Source organism: Xenopus tropicalis, chromosome 4 (genome assembly GCF_000004195.4).
Source record: "Xenopus tropicalis strain Nigerian chromosome 4, UCB_Xtro_10.0, whole genome shotgun sequence".
Taxonomy (NCBI): domain Eukaryota; kingdom Metazoa; phylum Chordata; class Amphibia; order Anura; family Pipidae; genus Xenopus; species Xenopus tropicalis.
The window spans coordinates 11731555-11752419 of NC_030680.2; the positions used below are offsets into that span (position 1 = coordinate 11731555).

Sequence of the window (20865 nt, forward strand, 5' to 3'; positions counted from 1 at the left end):
GTGGTATATCCTGCACAATAATGTACCCGGGGGTACAAAGGAAAGCATGCTGGGAATCCCAGGCTTAGTTACCTGCCCAGTCTGGACCCTCTCATATAATAGCCCCATATGCCCCCAGTGGTATATCCTGCACAATAATGTATCCAGAGGTACAAAGCAAAGCATGCTGGGAATCCCAGGCTTATTTACCTGCCCAGTCTGTACTCTCTCATATAATAGCCCCATATGCCCCCAGTGGTATATCCTGCACAATAAAGTAAGTGGGGGTACAAAGCAAAGCCGAATAAGCCGCACAGTTTGACACCTCATTCATGGGTCTACGACAAACGGTGGTTAATTGCCCCCTGCTGGGGAAATTAACCGCCCACCCCTCAGAAAAGTCATACCACCCCATTCAAGAATAAGCCGCACAGTTTGACACCTCATTCATGGGTCTACGACAAACGGTGGTTAATTGCCCCCTGCTGGGGCAATTAACCGCCCACCCCTCAGAAAAGTCATAGCACCCCATTCCCCAATAAGCCTCACGGTTTGACACCTCATTCATGGGTCTATGACTAACGGTGGTTAATTGCCCCCTGCTGGGGCAATTAACAGCCCACCCCTCAGGAAAGTCATAGCACCCCATTCCCGAATAAGCCGCACGGTTTGAAACCTCATTCATGGGTCTATGACAAACGGTGGTTAATTGCCCCCTGCTGGGGCAATTAACCCCCAACCCCTCAGAAAAGTCATAGCACCCCATTCCCGAATAAGCCGCACGGTTTGACACCTCATTCATGGGTCTATGACAAACGGTGGTTAATTGCCCCCTGCTGGGGCAATTAACCCCCCACCCCTCAGAAAAGTCATAGCACCCCAACCCGAATAAGCCGCACGGTTTGACACCTCATTCATGGGTCTACAACAAACGGTGGTTAATTGCCCCCTGCTGGGGCAATTAACCCCCCACCCCTCAGAAAAGTCATAGCACCCCATTCCCGAATAAGCCTCACGGTTTGACACCTCATTCATGGGTCTACGACAAACGGTGGTTAATTGCCCCCTGCTGGGGCAATTAACTGCCCACCCCTCAGAAAAGTCATACCACCCCATTCCTGAATAAGCCGCCCGGTTTGACACCTCATTCATGGGTCTACGACAAACGGTGGTTAATTGCCCCCTGCTGGGGCAATTAACCCCCCACCCCTCAGAAAAGTCAAAGCACCCCATTCCTGAATAAGCCGCCCGGTTTGACACCTCATTCATGGGTCTACGACAAACGGTGGTTAATTGCCCCCTGCTGGGGCAATTAACTGCCCACCCCTCAGAAAAGTCATAGCACCCCATTCCCGAATAAGCAACACGGTTTGACACCTCATTCATGGGTCTACGACAAACGGTGGTTAATTGCACCCTGCTGGGGCAATTAACAGCCCACCCCTCAGAAAAGTCATACCACCCCATTCCTGAATAAGCCGCCCGGTTTGACGCCTCATTCATGGGTCTACAACAAACAGTGGTTAATTGCCCCCTGCTGGGGCAATTAACTGCCAACCTCTCAGAAATGTCATAGCACCCCATTCCCGAATAAGCCGCACGGTTTGACACCTCATTCATGGGTCTACAACAAACGTGGTTAATTGCCCCCTGCTGGGGCAATTAACCTCCCACCCTCTAGAAAAGTCATAGCACCCCATTCCTGAATAAGCCGTGCGGTTTGACACCTCATTCATAGGTCTACGACAAACTTTGCGGTACTCAGTCAAAGTTGGTCTCAATGTTAAGTCTATGGGTGGAGAATTGCCCCCTGCTGGGGCTATTAACTGCCCACTCTTCAGAAATGTCATAGCACCCCATTCCCTGAATAAGCCGCACGGTTTGACACCTCATTCATGGGTCTACGACAAACGGTGGTTAATTGCCCCCTGCTGGGGCAATTAACCTCCCTCCCCTTAGAAAAGTCATAACACCCCATTCCCGAATAAGCCGCACGGTTTGACACCTCATTCATGGGTCTACGACAAATGGTGGTTAATTGCCCCCTGCTGGGGCAATTACCTCCCCTTGGAAAAGTCATAGCACCCCATTCCCAAATAAGCCGCACGGTTTGACACCTCATTCATGGGTCTACGACAAACTAGTTATTTGCCACAATCCCCATTATAAGTCAATGGGGCTAATTTGGGGACCACTCTTGCCCCAGGGGTAAAACTTATACCCTTGTGGGGGGTATCTTCTGACACAGGTTGCAAACCTCTTCAAATGTGGTAAATTTCACGTTTCTAACCAATTCCCTCTCTGCGCTACAATCCCTCACAGTCGGCCTCAATGTTAAGTCAATGGGATTTATTATACAGACATTAACCCATCGCTGCCTGTGCAGGAATACAGATCTGCCATTTCAACTGCCATCTGTAACATGACACCCATTCCCAGCTGGGGCTGGTCACGTGACATTGTTATTCCAACCCTATGTAACTATATGTGTGTAACCCACATTCCCAGGCCCCAGTTGCACGTGTGATGTCACAATGGTTTGAACCTCAGAAAGGTTGGAGTCAATGTAATTAGTGTTTGTTGTGAGTGATGTCGTTGTGATGTCACAATGTCACAGTCAAAGTGCCCAAGCAGCGGCCAAACTGGCTCATTCTTGATCAGGTGACTGAGGTAGGTGGAGCTCTAGGGGTGTTGGTGCCAACGTTAGCAGGAATAAGAGATAATAATAACGAATCAGTTTAATACTGGCGCTGTGGGGGCTTTGGTGTATTGTTTTTTCGAAATGGCACAAAAATTCGGAAACAATTTGTCAAAAAAAATTGACGGACATGAAAAGAAATGTTGCGCGTCGTGTTTCTGACCCACACAGCAATTTTTTTGACAGTTTCACTCATTTTTCACTCACTAATTACTGTAACTAAAGGGATATTTCTGTTTGTCTCCATAGAGAGAAAGTGAGAGAAAATGTTTCGGCGTTTACTTTCGTTTTTGCCTTGCGTGCCGAGGGTAAGTACTTTATTCTTTTTACTCTAATATCCCTCATATAGTGCTATTCATAGCCTTGCTATATACAGGTATAGGACCCGTTATCCAGAATGCTCGGGACCTGAGGCTTTCCGGATAAGGTGTCTTTCCGTAATTGGGATCTCCACACCTTAAGTCTACTAAAAAGTTATTTAAACATCATTTAAACCCAATAGGGCTGTTCTGCCCCAATAAGGGGTAATTATTTCTTAGTTGGGATCAAGTACAGGTACTGTTTTATTATTACAGAGAAAAGGGAATCAATTAACCATTAAATAAACCCAATAGGGCTGTTCTGCCCCCAATAAGGGGTAATTATTTCTTAGTTGGGATCAAGTACAGGTACTGTTTCTTTCTGGATAACGGGTTTTCGTATAAGGGATCCTATACATATATATATATTATTGTAGGGAGATCAGATCACTTGAAAATTCAGGGACACGTCTAATAAATCCATGTTGCAGGGCGGCACTGATTGCAGTTTCAGACGTGTCCCTGAATTCCCAAGGGATCTGCTCGCCCTATTGTATTGCTGAATTCATTCTACTTTGCCTATTTGCTCATTTCCTTTGATAATAAAACCTTTTTTTATTCTTCACTAGAAAAAACGGAATAAACCCCCGAGAGAATTTCTTGCGGTAAGCAGAGAATAACTGGTTAACCCAATATAAAATTCCCACGTTACTATTTGCCCTATTCCAGCCATTGCATTTACAATCTGTTTGCCTTTTTCTCATTAATTTTTGTAATAAAATGTGTTTTTATTCTTCCTAGATTGAAAAAGATGAAGCCGATGTGGTCGTCGTGGTAAGCAGGGAGGAACTGGTTAACACAATATAATGATCACACTTTGCTCACTATTTGTGCTTTTCCAGCCATTTCATTTACTATTATTTTTGGCCATTTTTGCTCGTTTATTCTTGTAATAAAACATGATTTTATCCTTCCTAGAACCACCAAGACGAACCCGCCGGCGACATCATTGTGGTAAGCAGCAATTTGGCCAAATGTAAAAAACACAACTTTCCTGGTTATTTGTGTTACTGAAACCTTATTATTTACTGACCTATAGATTTATATGTGACTTTGTCACAGGCCCTTAATAACGCTGAGAATTTACTGGTATATTCACTACTGACCCCATTCCCCCATCATTTCTACTTTCCCACTTTTATATCTAAATCTACAAAATCATTCATTACCACAAACCATATCTGGCACATTCTATAACATATCAATATATATAATAGATTATTATTGGCTGAAACCCTTTTCAATATGTTTGGTTCCCTGGCAAGAGACAGCCCCTTCCCCTTTGAATTCATATCAGAATAAATTCATGTACAGACTGCATTTATTTATACACATGAATGATATCTTCTCAAAAGCACTTTTTCCCCCAGTACTAAACATATCTTTAGTCATTTTGTGCCTTATATAGATCTTGATAGATGATAGGCCGTTAATTCTATAAAATAACATCACTTTGTTTATCTCATTCCCAGGCTCTTCCGGAGACCACCACCTGCCTGGTAAGCAGAAAAGGAGTTGACACCCTACATTATTGTTTGTTTTTTTGAATCGCACCTTTTTAGCCCTAAAAATTGAGTATTTTACTAATTACACAATATTTCTGTGATTTACCAAGTGTAAAAACCCTAATAGAAAATGACGCAATCTAAAAGCTGTCAGTGGGAGCCGCGCTGGGCAAATTGTAGCCTTTATTGAATATTTGGCTCAAGGGGTTTCCATGATTTGTATTGTTTGTAAGCACATGGAAATTCTTGTGAAAATGAGGATTGAGGTTTTTGGTGAAAAATCCAGAAATGTGTGAATCTGATTTATTTTCCTCTCTTAATCAGGTTCCGTCGGTTGGATGTGGCATTGACATCTGCCCAGAGCCGCCGACCCCTGAGACCAACATCTGCCAGGTAAGTAGTAAAGGAACTATTTTATTTGCTGAAACTGAGTTAATTAATGATAATGAGCTACAGAACTATAGTAAGTTGATCCCATAACTAATCGTATCGCTCTTCATCAGGAGGAACCAGAGCAGATTGCTGAGCCTGGCGAGGAGATTGAGGTAAGCATAAAGGTGCCCATACACTATAAGATCCGCTCGCTTGGCGATGTCGCCAAGCAAGTGGATCTTCACCCGGTATCCCCACCTATGGGTGGGCAATATCGGGTAGCAAGGAACTTAAAAAAAAATAATCCGATCGTTTGGCCCTGGGGCCAAACGATCAGATTACATTTGTGGTTATGGGGCAGTCGGTTCGGGGACCGCATCAACGAGCCGATACGGTCCCCGATCCGACTGGATTTTCTAACCTGGCCGATCGAGATCTGGCCAATTTCAGGCCAGATATCGGTCAGGCTGGCCGCTCTGTTCTGCCCATACACGGGCCGATTAGCTGCGGAATCAGTCCAAGGGACCCATATCGGCAACTATAGTCGGCCCGTGTATGGGGACCTTTAGGCTAATAGAGAGGGATAAGTACAAATCAAAGTCACTTATCAGCCAATCGGCTTATTTACAACAGAAATCATACAACCTCGCTCATCTTTTTCATTTCCCTTTCTTACCCAGGAGCGCCCAGAAACACCCGGGGCTCAGACTCGCCAGGTAAGAAGGAATAATTGTTTCTGCTCTCTTACACTTTAGCAGCCATATTAATGTCATTCCTACCGTGTCCCTTTGTCATATTTATACCCTGTCTCAAAATCCTCATTACTACATTGAATTGATCTGATCTGGGCCTTTTCTATTTCTTAACTAGGAGGAACCAGCTGAGACTCCCACTGACACTAACACCTGTCAGGTAAGTAAAAGGGAAGGGAGACATATTGTGAAAATGGCGCCACTCAGTATTATATTACTTTCCTTTATACAAGTTTTATCTCAGAATGATTTATGGGGCTAAATTAACACAATATTATTCTTTTTTTCGCCAAAACTAGGAGGGAGCAGGCGACGCTCTGCCGCAGGTAAGCAGCAATGGGCACAATATGTTACGTTTATATGTTGTGTTGCGCTGCAATAAGGAGTTTAACTGAACTGAGTTTAATCCCCTTTTTCTGTATTCCCATTAGGACTGTCAGGAGCCTGAAAAGAGCCAAGATGACGTAAGCAGAAAAAATACCTTTTACAAACTTTGCGTTCAGTTGCGCTGTGAAATATTTGTTTCTGATCTTCTCTCTGTTTTATCCAGGAAGAACACCATCATTCGTCAACATTCCCCTTCCACCATTGCTATCACTGCAAGGTAAGCAGAAAATAATCAATGAATGGAAAAGTGCAATTAAAGACATTGTAAAGATTTGTTTTATCATATTCTGTACTGATCTGAGTTTTCTTATCTTAACCAGGAGAATCGAAGGGGCATGCCTCCGTGTCAGCCCATCAAACTCTTTGGGGTAAGCAGCAAAGACAATTATATTACAATTTCAATCCCGGCATCAGATCGCCCTACAGAACATTCACTTTAGCATCTTCTCTAGGGAACTGAGTTAATGTAGTTCTGTGGGGCTGAATTAATGGGAATAGTTTTATAGGTTGGGTTAGACTGCAACACGCAGACTGTCGTCTAAAGATTGTAACTGACTTTATTTTTAATCCCCTTTTCCTGTCTTTTCAACAGCCAACATCATCGGAGGAATCCAGTGACAGTGACCATTCCTGTCACTGTGAGGTAAGCAGAAAATAATCAATGAACGGATGAAAGTGCAATGAAAGAAATGTTAAAGATTTGTTTTATCATATTCTGTACTGATCGGAGTTGATCTCATAAAATAATGTTTTCTTATCTTAACCAGGAGAACCGAAGGGACATGCCCCCATTCGAGCCCTATTTTGATTCTGGGGAGTCATCAGGGGAGAGCAGTGACAGTGTAAGCAGAAAAAGAAAACTGTTACAAACTTTGTATTCATTTGCCCTGTGAAATATTCATTTTTCATCTTCTCTCTTTTATAACCAGGATGAACAACTGAGCGAGGAGGGAGCCCCCTCCGAGCTAATCTGGATGAGCTCTCTGAGCTCACTGTTCTTTGTGTGAGGTAGGGATAATATTACCTACTGTACCCATTATATATATTACTGGCTCATTTGTTGGGGAATTGGTTAGTTCTTCTACATTGAATAAACTCACATATCAAATTATCTTCTTATTTATTAATATGGAAAACTCTTTCACATAAAAAAAACTCAAATACCTCGAATTAACTAATTTGTAAAAAATATGGCACGACTTTGCCCAGGGCAACTCCCATTTACTTCTATATAAACTCACTCGCATTTAGATGGTGAAGTTTTACATTGGAGTTTTAAGGTTTTTTGCACTTAATAACAGACATTTGAGTTTTCGAAGCATAATTCCAATTTGAGGTTCTTTGAGCGCAAAATATCTTAAATTGTGAAAAAAAAATCAAACTCGAACTATTTATAAATTCCCCATATATGTGAGAACCCGACTAAAATGTTACCTAAGATAATGGTACCCCAACAATGAATTATTCCTTGTCCTTTATATATTTATTTCAACATTTTATCTAATACACTGAATTCATATGATAAATCCTTTTTCTCTTCCTCAGGTGGCGCAAAAACATCTGCCGAGCTGTAACACCTGCTCTATCTAGTAGAATTAGGTCTGAAGCAACTGGACTTTTCCCAGTTCATCTTGGAAACGTTTCCCCAACACATCCGCGCGGCTTCTTCAGTTCAGATGGCAGGTAGGGAATTCCCCGGCACTTGAACCCTTGAGGGTAGTACACTCACAGACATCCAATCACAATGGTTCTATTGAACGTATTCAGTTAGGGGTTGGCTGAAACTGACAGGGGTAAGAAGGTGAGATCCAGTCACAGTGGTACCATGATTCTTATTGATGAGGGTGTTAATCCTTCAAAGTACATGCCTGGAGGTGTGAAATGCTGTGAAACCGCCGGGGTAAGGGTGTCAAAGCGCCATTGTATGTTGGTGACAAACAGAGTGAGGAAACGGCTGAAACAAGGCACCACCCTTCACAGCAGAACAAAGATAAATCCAGAACAAGTTTGTTCCTTACTGGGCCTGTGTCTCAATACCACCTACTTCAAGCACAATGGAGTTTTCTATGGACAAAAACATGGTGGTGTTATGGGTTTGCCGGTGTCTCCAGTTCTACTGAACTGGTTCATGGAAAAAGTGGAAAAGAAAGCCCTGGGCACCTTCAAGGGAACTGAAAGAGCAGTACTTGCTTTTTGATTCCCACCGCCCTTTGGAACATAAAACTTGGCGTTATTAGGACTTGACACTATTGGGCTGATACAGCAGAACAAAGCTGAATCCAGAACAAGTTTGTTCCTTACTGGGCCTGTGTCTCAATACCACCTACTTCAAGCACAATGGAGTTTTCTATGGACAAAAACATGGTGGTGTTATGGGTTTGCCGGTGTCTCCAGTTCTACTGAACTGGTTCATGGAAAAAGTGGAAAAGAAAGCCCTGGGCACCTTCAAGGGAACTGAAAGAGCAGTACTTGCTTTTTGATTCCCACTGCCCTTTGGAACATACAACTTGGCGTTATTAGGACTTGACACTATTGGGCTGATACAGCAGAACAAAGCTGAATCCAGAACAAGTTTGTTCCTTACTGGGCCTGTGTCTCAATACCACCTACTTCAAGCACAATGGAGTTTTCTATGGACAAAAACATGGTGGTGTTATGGGTTTGCCGGTGTCTCCAGTTCTACTGAACTGGTTCATGGAAAAAGTGGAAAAGAAAGCCCTGGGCACCTTCAAGGGAACTGAAAGAGCAGTACTTGCTTTTTGATTCCCACCGCCCTTTGGAACATACAACTTGGCGTCATTAGGACTTGACACCATTGGGCTGATACAGCAGAACAAAGCTGAATCCAGAACAAGTTTGTTCCTTACTGGGCCTGTGTCTCAATACCACCTACTTCAAGCACAATGGAGTTTTCTATGGACAAAAACATGGTGGTGTTATGGGTTTGCCTGTGTCTCCAGTTCTACTGAACTGTTACATGAAAGAAGTGGAAAAGAAAGCCCTGGGCACCTTCAAGGGAACTGAAAGAGCAGTACTTGCTTTTTGATTCCCACTGCCCTTTGGAACATACAACTTGGCGTTATTAGGACTTGACACCATTGGGCTGATACAGCAGAACAAAGCTGAATCCAAAACAAGTTTGTTCCTTACTGGGCCTGTGTCTCAATACCACCTACTTCAAGCACAATGGAGTTTTCTATGGACAAAAACATGGTGGTGTTATGGGTTTGCCTGTGTCTCCAGTTCTACTGAACTGTTACATGGAAAAAGTGGAAAAGAAAGCCCTGGGCACCTTCAAGGGAACTGAAAGAGCAGTACTTGCTGTTTGATTCCCACCGCCCTTTGGAACATACAACTTGGCGTTATTAGGACTTGACACCATTGGGCTGATACTGTGGCACGCAATGCAGAGGCTGAAGAGAAGGAATACAAACCTCTAAAAGGAGCTCTGAGAACTTGTGGGTCCCCAGACTGGACCTTTATGGAAACTAAATGAGAGACAGGTAGCGATGAGCAAGTTTTGTCGGCAGGCATGGATTCACAGCCATTGGCTCATCAATAAAGACAGGTAAAGAGACCAGGCCAACACACTCCTAACCGAATAAGTTCAATGGAATCGCCGTGATTGGAAGTCTGTGACTGTTCTGTTCCAGTCGTACTTTGAAGGATGAAAACCCGCATCAATGGGAATCATGGTACCACTTTGACTGGATCTTACCTTCTTACCCCTGTCAGTTTCAGCCAACCCCTAACTGGATACGTTTAATGGAATCATTGGGATTGGATGTCTGTGACTGTTCTACCCTCAAGGGTTTAAGTGCCGGGGAATTCCCTACCTGCCATCTGAACTGAAGAAGCCGCTCGGATGAGTTGGGGAAACGTTTCCAAGATAGACTCGGAAAAGTACAGTTGTTTTACACTTAATTCTGCTACAAGGCAGCCATCGGGGGGTGGGGTAGGGGCACAGGGGCCCATTTGTCATCCTCGGGCCCCACAATAACATCTTAATAACATCTGGTCCCCGATGGCTAGCCTCCTCTGCAGCAAAGGAAAGAAATATGGAATTCAGAAAACACTTGCAAGCGTTTGTAAGTGCATCTGATGCTAAATCAAATAGAAGTCGCCCTTCAAACAGAAGGCTGACAACAATATTAAATCTTTTCTCTTTTTGTAAAGAGACAGATTTATACAATAAACCTTCCATTGTTGTGTGACATTGAGCGGCTCTGTTTGCTTATTAGAGAGACAGGGAAAGGTTGGGGGAACAGGGAGGGGGGACTGGAGTTTTGCTTTGCTGAGACACCCGAGAAACTATGGGGGGGGCATTTACTAACCGGTGGTTTTAGAAACTCACATAAACTCCTGAAAGTTATTTGATTAAAAAAACAAACAATCAATGATTTATTAAGAATCCTTAGTATTAATATCTAAAGAATAGCAGCAGTTTAAATGTAAACCAAATGAAAGTCTATAGGTGAAATCTGATTGGCTGTTGTTGGCTCTGCCCACTTTTCTAAACTTGGGACGCAGTCACCCAGTGACAAAATGTGCAAAGTTTGGGAACCCTGGCATTTCAATAGGTGAAATCTGATTGGCTGTTAGTGGCCCCACCCACTTTTATAAAACTAAAAGTGCAGTCCCCTAGTGACAACTGTGAAAAGTTTGGGGACCCTGGGGTTAATACTGTGAGAATGGCAGCAGGTTGAATTTCCCCATTGAAAGTCATTAGGTAAAATCTGATTGGTTGTTCACAGCTCTGCCCACTTTTGGGCATCCAACAATCATCATATTTTTAATCAGATGGACCCCATGACTATGAGCTTCAAGTTTGGGGGGTGCAGCGTCAAAGCTGTAAGTGTGGCAGCAGTTTGAAATTCTTCCCTGTCAATGTCAATGGGATAATTGGGGGGTTCGGAGAGGCTCCCCAAGAAGACGGGGGGCGGGATCCCTTAGAAACACACAAACAACCAGCTCCGCTATATTGGGAAGAAGTGTGGGGAGTTTGAGTGTTGTACCCCTAAAACTGTAGGAGGAGTAGCGTTTAGAAAATGGGGGGCGCTAAGAATAAGTGGAACAGTATTTGGGGGTTCCCAACCCAACACAATAAAAGGTACAGGAGACAGGAGTTGGGGGACTGAGTTTACTATTGGCCCAAACATGGAATTAGGGGGAGTAACGTTACACAGTCAGTAGGGGGAGTAACATTACACAGTCAGTAGGGGGGAGTAATTTTACACAGTCAGTAGGGGGAGTAACGTTACACAGTCAGTAGGGGGAGTAACGTTACACAGTCAGTAGGGGGGAGTAACGTTACACAGTCAGTAGGGGGAGTAACGTTACACAGTCAGTAGGGGGAGTAACGTTACACAGTCAGTAGGGGGAGTAACATTACACAGTCAGTAGGGGGAGTAACGTTACACAGTCAGTAGGGGGAGTAACGTTACACAGTCAGTAGGGGGAGTAACGTTACACAGTCAGTAGGGGGGAGTAACGTTACACAGTCAGTAGGGGGAGTAACATTACACAGTCAGTAGGGGGAGTAACGTTACACAGTCAGTAGGGGGGAGTAACGTTACACAGTCAGTAGGGGGAGTAACGTTACACAGTCAGTAGGGGGAGTAACGTTACACAGTCAGTAGGGGGAGTAACGTTACACAGTCAGTAGGGGGAGTAACGTTACACAGTCAGTAGGGGGAGTAACGTTACACAGTCAGTAGGGGGAGTAACGTTACACAGTCAGTAGGGGGAGTAACGTTACACAGTCAGTAGGAGGAGTAACGTTACACAGTCAGTAGGGGGGATTCCTGCTGGATCAAACCAAAGCAATACTGACGTAGATTATTGATCCAGGTAATATTATTACCCCATTTATATACCCCAGTAAGGAGAGTAATGACCCCCACATACAGCTGCCAATATATATATCCATTAAGCTCCCCCACCTTGTACCCCACCGGGGCAATCATAGTCCAGGTACAGTCACTGAAAGGAGGGTACGGCTTCTGTGTATCCGGGGCTGGAGAAATTCCCACCGGCACGGTCAGAGTTCCGCCGCAGCTCACTGATTGCAAAGAGGGGTTTGAGGGAAACATAAAATATTAATATTGGTATAAATATCAAAGCTTGGAACTATATAACTAATATAGTGCTCCTAGCTACAGGCTGAGTTATACAGGGAACTCTGAGTATCACTCATGTATTATAAGGGATAATGTACCCCCTACTGTAAATGATAAGGATATTAGCAGTCACTGAGGGGTTCTGTGCCCATATAAAGGCACAAGGCTGCAGGCTGAGTTATACAGGGAACTCTGAGTATCACTCATGTATTATAAGGGATAATGTACCCCCTACTGTAAATGATAAGGATATTAGCAGTCACTGAGGGGTTCTGTGACTAAAGCTTGACAAGGATTAGGCTGCACATATTTTTGAGCTTCTATACCAGCCCTTTAGTAGGGAATATCTGTGCCCCTGAAGATGCCCTTGCAGCTCCCCTTCTGCTTTTCTATTAGTTTACACCACATACACTGGGCAGTACTTACCTTCTCAGGAGGCCTAAAGTCCCACCCACCGAGCTGCTCCAAAGGGAACCCCTAGATTAGCCAGACTCAGGGTGATTTCCCCGGCTACCTGGTGCCTGGAGTAGCGGTCACAGTGCCTCAAGGTGAGTGTTAGCTCAGCCTCTACTCGTTCCTCCTCTGATAAGGGGAACAGCAGAGCCTCGTCCCAAACTGTATGTGGGGTCCTATTCATCAGCGAGGTCTGGGCTTCTGTTTGCCCACCATTGCTGGTGAGAGTGCCCCCAATGTAGCGGTGACTCCCAGGCTCCTCCTCCTTGGTAAGTGGGCAACCAACAGCTGAAGAACAACACAAACAGGGCGACTGAACATGATGTATCTGCTGCTGACCCACCAGAAGAGGACAGCCCGGACCTGGCAGGGCATCATTATGAGGAGAAGGGGCTTGAGGGAGATCTGCTGTACCTACTGACTCATAAAGCTGCCCTACCCTGAGACCCTCCTCACCAACCTACCTTCTAGGAGAGACACACACAGTTCTCTCTTCTGGTGGTCGTACCCCAGGGAGTAGCGCAGCTTTGGGATGTGGTTGAGGCTTTGGCTGAACTTCTCCACATATTCATTCTCAGGGGCCAGAGGGTGAACCAGCTCAGTGCGCTTGTATATACTCATCTGTTGGGGAGAGAAGAGCGGCCAAGAGCCCGTCAGAATCTAATCCCCCCCATTGTAAGCAGCAGTCCTGCCCTGCTTTATGGCTGAGATTCTAGCTATCTGTATAACAGAGCATTCTGTCACAGTGGCACAGATCCTATCTGATCGCCCCCATTGTAAGCAGCAGTCCTGCCCTGCTTTATGGCTGAGATTCTAGCTATCTGTATAACAGAGCATTCTGTCACAGTGGCACAGATCCTATCTGATCCCCCCATTGTAAGCAGCAGTCCTGCCCTGCTTTATGGCTGAGATTCTAGCTATCTGTATAACAGAGCATTCTGTCACAGTGGCACAGATCCTATCTGATCGCCCCCATTGTAAGCAGCAGTCCTGCCCTGCTTTATGGCTGAGATTCTAGCTATCTGTATAACAGAGCATTCTGTCACAGTGGCACAGATCCTATCTGATCCCCCCCCCCCCCATTGTAAGCAGCAGTCCTGCCCTGCTTTATGGCTGAGATTCTAGCTATCTGTATAACAGAGCATTCTGTCACAGTGGCACAGATCCTATCTGATCCCCCCCATTGTAAGCAGCAGTCCTGCCCTGCTTTATGGCTGAGATTCTAGCTATATGTATAACAGAGCATTCTGTCACAGTGGCACAGATCCTATCTGATCCCCCCCCATTGTAAGCAGCAGTCCTGCCCTGCTTTATGGCTGAGATTCTGTCTGTGACATGCAAACACTGTAATGGGCACAACTGCCCAACATTCTGCCCCACCTTTCACCGGGTGCAAATGACACTGGAATTATAGACAGAAAGTTCCACCGATCTCCCTATCTATGTCTCAGGAATGCTAATGCAAATGGGTGAGCAGTGAAAGGGTTAAAAAATGGCTGATCCAATGCTGAGGCTGAATGCCCAATGATCACAAGGACACTGTGTATGTGTTGACTATAGTACAGGAATGGGATCTATTTTCTGGAAACCCAGTTTCCACAAAGCTCCACATTTTAGGAAGGTTAATCTACAACAATTTGCATTTGGTCTTCATTTTTTATTATTTGTGGTTTTTGAATTATTTAGCACTTCTGCGCAGCGGCTCTCCAGTTGGCAATTTCAGGAGCTATCTAGTTGCTAGGGTCCATATAACCTTAGCAACCACGCATTGGTTTGAATGAGAGACTGACAAATGAATAGGAGAGGGGCCTGAATAGAATAGAAAGATAAGGAATATAAAGTAACAGTAACAATAAAACTGGAGCCTCACAGAGCAATAGGCTTTTGCTGCCGGGGTCAGTGACCCCCATTTGAAGAGGCAGAAGGCGGCAAATGATTGCAAACCTATAAAAGTTTTAAATAGATACAATTGTGCATGTAGAACTTGGTTCTGTAGTCTCTCCCCCCCCCCCATTGAGTCTGCAGGGCAAATCTAAATTAACAGAACCCTTTACCCTCTATTTGCGCTTGAAAAACAAGAAGAAAACATCGCAAACCTATTTCAGCAGGATCGGCCTGAGCCTCAGCTTCTAATCCTATGGCAAGGAGTTGGGGTTCACTCCCAGAAGCCCTTTCTGAATCCATGTCCCCCGGTATCTTAATTGTATACCTTTAACATAAACTGCCCCCCTATATAGCTCAGCCATTGCACCCCCAAGCTCCCCGGTGTTGGCATCCTAAAATGGGTTAATTCCATAATGAGGGGAGCTACACGGAGGGTTTCACCATTCACGGAACATGTTGCTTGGAAACTGTTCTGTCTGAAGGGCCCGCAGTCTGATCGCCTTTTGAAGTGATGTTCTGGGGCCCCCGATTGCCAGCGGAGCTCAAGGGGCTTCTGGGTTTGCAAAAAAAGACCAATTGCAAATTGTCTTAGACTGTCACTGGCTACATCATAGGAGTTCATTTAAAGTGAACTATTCCGTAAAGTCATTTCAAAGGTCAAATGAGATTTTTGGCTAATTAGGCCACAGGGGCAACGGGTTTAATTGGGGGGATTCAATCACTTGGCTTCCAGGCCAAAAGCCCAGGAATAACAGGGGCCAATGAAGGATGATGATGGAAATGTCTATGGTGAGAGTCCCTAGCCAATGGGATTTAATAGAAATATCTCTGATCCCTGGCCAGATATGGTTGGGTAGGGTCTTTTGGAAATATCCACGGGGCAATAATCTACCTACTTGGACTGGAGTGGCTAATGTGGGCCCCTATATGGCCACTACCTGCCATTAGTGATGAGCGAATCTGTCCCGTTTCACGCGAAATGCGACTACTGCACAACAGAGCCACCAACGTAAGACGTCTCCTTTCATTGGATAATTAATAAGGGATTTGCCAATTAAAGGTCAGATACTCCCAGGAGAATTCTAATCAATATACCCAAGTGCAGAAGAGCTTCCTATAAGCCTTAGCGCAAAGCTATAGCTCCCTAGTATCTCTGTATAACGACTGGGAACACTAATTGCCCCGTTACATGTGTGCCAGGGGCGTGTCTCTCCATATAGACAAACCTATTAGCCTTTATTTCCCCAGCGTAGGGGCAGATTCTCAGCCTGTGTTAATCTATAAGCCTTAGAGACTCTCCCCCCATATGTATAGTCACAATTCTATCTGTACATAATAAGCTGTACCCCCATACTGTACTGTCTAAGGGAAACACTATGGCACCTCCTACCCATATGTATAAATACAAATATACAGAGAAGGAATGTTCTGGGAACACAATAAGCTGTACCCCCATACTGTACTGTCTAAGGGAAACACTATGGCACCTCCTACCCATATGTATAAATACAAATATACAGAGAAGGAATGTTCTGGGCACACAATAAGCTGTACCCCCATACTGTACTGTCTAAGGGAAACACTATGGCACCTCCTACCCATATGTATAAATACAAATATACAGAGAAGGAATGTTCTGGGCACACAATAAGCTGTACCCCCATACTGTACTGTCTAAGGGAAACACTATGGCACCTCCTACCCATATGTATAAATACAAATATACAGAGAAGGAATGTTCTGGGCACACAATAAGCTCCACCCCCATACTGAGAGCAAGCAGGTGGTGTGTGCTGCTGCAACTCCCAGGCCCTTTTTTTGGGTCTGGGGGGGTATTTGGGAAAGGTTTTTGCTCAGTACTTTTCCCTTTCCCTGGAATTTAATAATGAGGGGAAAGATGAGTGACCCATCGGGTAGGAGAGTGGAGACCCGCTTGGGTTCTAGCAGGAGGGCTGCAGGAGCGGCGGCCATAACAGACAGCGCTGCTGCACAGAAAGCTATGCTGATTGAAAGAAAGAAGCGACCGGCACGTAAGACCTCACTTAGAAAAGTTCAAACTAGCTCACCTGGCTGTGTGGGGGAGTCTGCCCGGGGAATCCAGGCCGGCGTGCCTGCGGGAAGCTGCGGGACGGAGGCCTGGGAGGAACAGGAAGCAGGCGCCATGACCTCTGGGACCGGTGAGCAGGAGAGAGGCAGCATGGAGGTGCCGGGAGCAGCGGGGGAGAGCCCTGTCGCTATGGAAGTTGCTGAAAGTGCACTGAGTGAGGAGCCCAACATGGCCGCCGGCCCACAGGTACCTGCCACTAACTCACTGGGCTGTCAGGGCCGAGCATTGCAGCCGGGACTGTGTGCGGCTCAGCCTGAGGGGGAAGGGGGAGAGAGGCCGCAGCCTGAGGTAATTACTGACTTAATGCACAAAATGTCTGTGTTGGAGAGAAAGGAGGGAGATTTAAAGCTACGGATTGAGCTTTTGGCTGCTGATCTGCGACTGTGTAACGGGGGAAGGAGATCTGAGATAATAAGGGAATTGGCTTTTATTAATAAAGAACTAGAGGAGACCGAGCAGGAGATGGGCAGCACCATGGGGGCAATCGGGCCCGGGCAAGAACTGTGTGAGAATAGAGAGAGCTTCCAGCAAATGGAGCAGCCACATAAGCCCAAACCAGCAATGACTTTTCCTTTTTCCCAGGATGCTCGGCAGGCTGTAGTTTCACAGACTGTAACAGAGACTGCCCCATGTGACCTGCACCAACATACAGAGACTCTCTCTCTGAGTGGGAATGGGGTGAATGGCAGTGAGTTTGGGGTGAATGGCAGTGGGAATGGGGTGAATGGCAGTGAGTTTGGGGTGAGTGGCAGTGGGAATGGGGTGAGTGGCAGTGGGAATGGGGTGAGTGGCAGTGGGTTTGGGGTGAATGGCAGTGGGAATGGGGTGAGTGGCAGTGGGAATGGGGTGAGTGGCAGTGGGAATGGGGTGAGTGGCAGTGGGAATGGCAGTGGGTTGGGGTGATGGGGGTTGGAATGGCAGTGGGAATGGGGTGAGTGGCAGTGGGAATGGGGTGAGTGGCAGTGGGAATGGGGTGAATGGCAGTGGGAATGGGGTGAGTGGCAGTGGGAATGGGGTAAATGAGACTGTTGGTTCAAGAGGGGGAAGTAAAGGAGATGGATTTCCCGGGAGGGGGAGAGGGGGGTACATGGGGGGGCTGGTGGAACAGGGGGCAATGTATCTTACAGTGATGCTGTTACTAATAGTGATACCAGGGATGGGGCAGCAGACAGGATTGTGCGGGGGGCAGAGAGGGCTTTGTTGCCCCAGACTGAAGTGGCAGAGCCGGGCAAGAGGAGGAACGTAGTGAAGATTAAGTGGGTGCAGGGGAGAGAGGGGTTCCCGGGCAGGAGATACGTAGCCAGGAGGCTGATCAAGGAGTCCCTGGGTTTCACCCCAGATGATGTTTATGCCCTAGTCACTGTCACTGATACGGAGTTTGACTTGAGCTTTAAGTTGCCCCAGGGGCTGGAGGAATTTTGGAAGGGGTATGAGAGAGAGAGGGGCTCGGCCGTGTGGAACGGATTTGAGGTTATTCCGGTTTCAAAGCCGGAGGTTAAAAATGTGACAATTATTTTTAAAAGCGAGTCCATAAATGAGGAGGATGTGATGTTTTGGCTAAAGCGGCAGTGCCAGGTACTCTCCCCTTTACAGAGAATCTATGATGAAGAGGGTTTTTGGATAGGGGGGTGGAAGGTCCAGGTGAGACTGCACTCTCATCTCCATGTGCAGAAACATCTCCCCAACTCTCTGTTTCTAGGGAAGGACAGGGGGGTGTGTTTCTATGTGGGCCAGCCCCGGGTCTGCTTTAAATGCGGCTCCAATAGGCATCTGGCCGGCAAATGTACCGTACAGAAATGTGCCTTTTGTGGGGAGGTGGGACACCCAAGCAAGGACTGTGTCACCATTAGGTGCAATCTCTGCCTGAAACTGGGCCACGCACACCGGGATTGCCCCGACGCCTGGCATAACGTCCAGAAACAGTGCCCAAACCTGCTGGCGGAACTGAGGGAGGGTATGGGGGGCGAGGAGGGACCGGAGACTCAGGCAGCAGTGCAAAGGGGGACTGAGGGAGGAACGGATTTGGGGAACGGAGGAATTACTTCTGGGGAAGAGGTGGAGCTCACTGAGAGGGAGGAGCAAGGGGCGGAGAAACAGGATTGGCGGGTGGTTGGTGGAAACTCAAAGAAAGTAAATAAGAGAAAGGCTGTGCCCAAAGAGATGGCGGTAGAAACAGAAAACAGATTTGATTTGTTAGGGAAATCCTGGGCTGCAGTTATGGAGGAGGAAGAGGAGGTTTCGGTGAGACTGGGAAAGGAAAGGGAGGAGGAAGAGGAGGTTTCGGTGAGACTGGGAAAGGAAAGGGAGGAGGAAGAGGAGGTTTCGGTGAGACTGGGAAAGGAAAGGGAGGAGGAAGAGGAGGTTTCGGTGAGACTGGGAAAGGAAAGGGAGGAGGAAGAGGAGGTTTCGGTGAGACTGGGAAAGGAAAGGGAGGAGGAAAGGAAGGAAAAAAGGAAAAGTGTTTTCAGTGAAGAGGTTTCAAGAGGGAGGAAAAATAAAAAGAAAGGCCAAAACCAAGAGGATGAGTGGGGGTCTCTGGGGGAGGATGACATTGTGGAGGGACCAGAGGAAGTAGCAGGAGCCCCAAGTTTCCAGGTCAAAAGAACCGGTGAGGAGCAAGTAAATGGCAAATGTAAAAATCAAAAGACTTGAGATGGATTTTAAGAGAACAAGTGAAATGAGTAACTAAATGTAAATGGAATGTAACCGTTTCTTTCTGATTTTAAAGCTTTTTGTGTTTGTTTAATGTTATTGTAATGTGAAGTTATTTTGCCTTTTGTAATGTTTTTATTCAATAAAATCCCTACCCATATGTATAAATACAAATATACAGAGAAGGAATGTTCTGGGCACACAATAAGCTGTACCCCAATACTGTACTGTCTAAGGGAAACACTATGGTACCTCCTACCCATATGTATAAATACAAATATACAGAGAAGGAATGTTCTGGGCACACAATAAGCTGTACCCCCATACTGAGAGGAGGTGTGTGAGCTCCAGACTGTGAGGAGAAAGTACCGGTACGGGCAGCATTCCATCTGTAATCGAGGTCCCCGAGCGAGTGAACACCCTGGATGACCAAGCCGAAGTTGCTGCAAAGAGTTACAGTTCTGCTGTGGAAAATGGCAGTTCTGTTGCTGGGAGCTGCAGTTCAGAGGCAAGCCAGGAAGCTGCTGCAAGGCACGCTGGGACCCAGGAAGGAAGCGCTGCAAGGCACGCTGGGACCCAGGAAGGAAATGCTGCAAGGGACGCTGGGACCCAGGAAGGAAGTGCTGCAAGGCATGCTGGGACCCAGGAAGGAAGTGCTGCAAGGCACGCTGGGACCCAGGAAGGAAGTGCTGCAAGGCACGCTGGGACCCAGGAAGGAAGTGCTGCAAGGCATGCTGGGACCCAGGAAGGAAGCGCTGCAAGGCACGCTGGGACCCAGGAAGGAAGCGCTGCAAGGCACGCTGGGACCCAGGAAGGAAGTGCTGCAAGGCATGCTGGGACCCAGGAAGGAAGCGCTGCAAGGCACGCTGGGACCCAGGAAGGAAATGCTGCAAGGCACGCTGGGACCCAGGAAGGAAGTGCTGCAAGGCATGCTGGGACCCAGGAAGGAAGTGCTGCAGGCTGTGTTGCTATGGAGGAGGCTGAGGAGGCGCTGAAAGAGAGCCCTGAGACTGCTGCAATGGCCCAGGTAGGAGCAATGCCCCTGTGTGATGGGGGAGAGACAGCTGCCAGCAATGGCGCTGGGAAGCCAGAGACTGTGGGCTCAGCTGGACCCAATCAGAACCAGATAATCAGGGCCCTGAGAGACATTAATATTCTGGAGGAGAAAAGGAACATTTTGGAGGGGAGTATTGATAACATGGCGGCTGGACTGGGGGCCTTAGGGGGCTAGAGCTAAAGCAGTTCATAAACGTGATTATATGAGTAAGGACTTGGGGGACAGTGACAGTAACATTACCAGGGTTCTGGCAGTTATAGAGCCCCGGGGAGAGGGTTTTGATAATCACAAGTGATTCCAGGAAATGGAGAAAACTGACCTGAGAAAGTGGTTCAAACGCTCTGCTTTTCCTAAAGGGACTGTGATTCCTGTGGGTGGGAATGTAGGTCCTTCATGTGCAGATTCCCGGGATCCATTAACTGTTTCATTGCCAGACACTAATGGCAACATCAATACTTTGTGTCGGGTGTGAGTGCAGTGTGGCAAGCCTGCTGGGAGTACTGACGTGGCTGCTGGGAGTACCGACGTGGCTGCTGGGAGT

At 46.5% G+C, this 20865-nt stretch overlaps 1 protein-coding gene and 2 long non-coding RNA genes across 3 annotated transcripts; 2 read left to right on the forward strand and 1 right to left on the reverse strand.

Moving 5' to 3' along the window:
• Window positions 1-2573: 2573 nt before the first annotated feature.
• On the forward strand, window positions 2574-3951 carry LOC116410248. The gene is made up of 3 exons (XR_004222202.1): window positions 2574-2985; window positions 3606-3641; window positions 3778-3951. It is a non-coding gene; the product is annotated as an uncharacterized LOC116410248 (long non-coding RNA).
• A 2901-nt stretch (window positions 3952-6852) lies between these two features.
• On the forward strand, window positions 6853-7709 carry LOC116410245. Its single transcript, XR_004222199.1, has 3 exons — window positions 6853-6894; window positions 6982-7060; window positions 7598-7709. It is a non-coding gene; the product is annotated as an uncharacterized LOC116410245 (long non-coding RNA).
• Window positions 7710-12374: 4665 nt separating this feature from the next.
• On the reverse strand, window positions 12375-19804 carry LOC101731664 (synaptotagmin-13). Its single transcript, XM_031900445.1, has 3 exons — window positions 19637-19804; window positions 13089-13245; window positions 12375-12912 (listed from the first exon to the last, which is right to left on the reverse strand). The coding sequence occupies exons 1-3, from the start codon at window positions 19649-19651 to the stop codon at window positions 12611-12613; spliced, it is 474 nt and encodes a 157-aa protein (XP_031756305.1). The 5' UTR covers window positions 19652-19804; the 3' UTR covers window positions 12375-12610.
• Between the last annotated feature and the right edge of the window lie 1061 nt (window positions 19805-20865).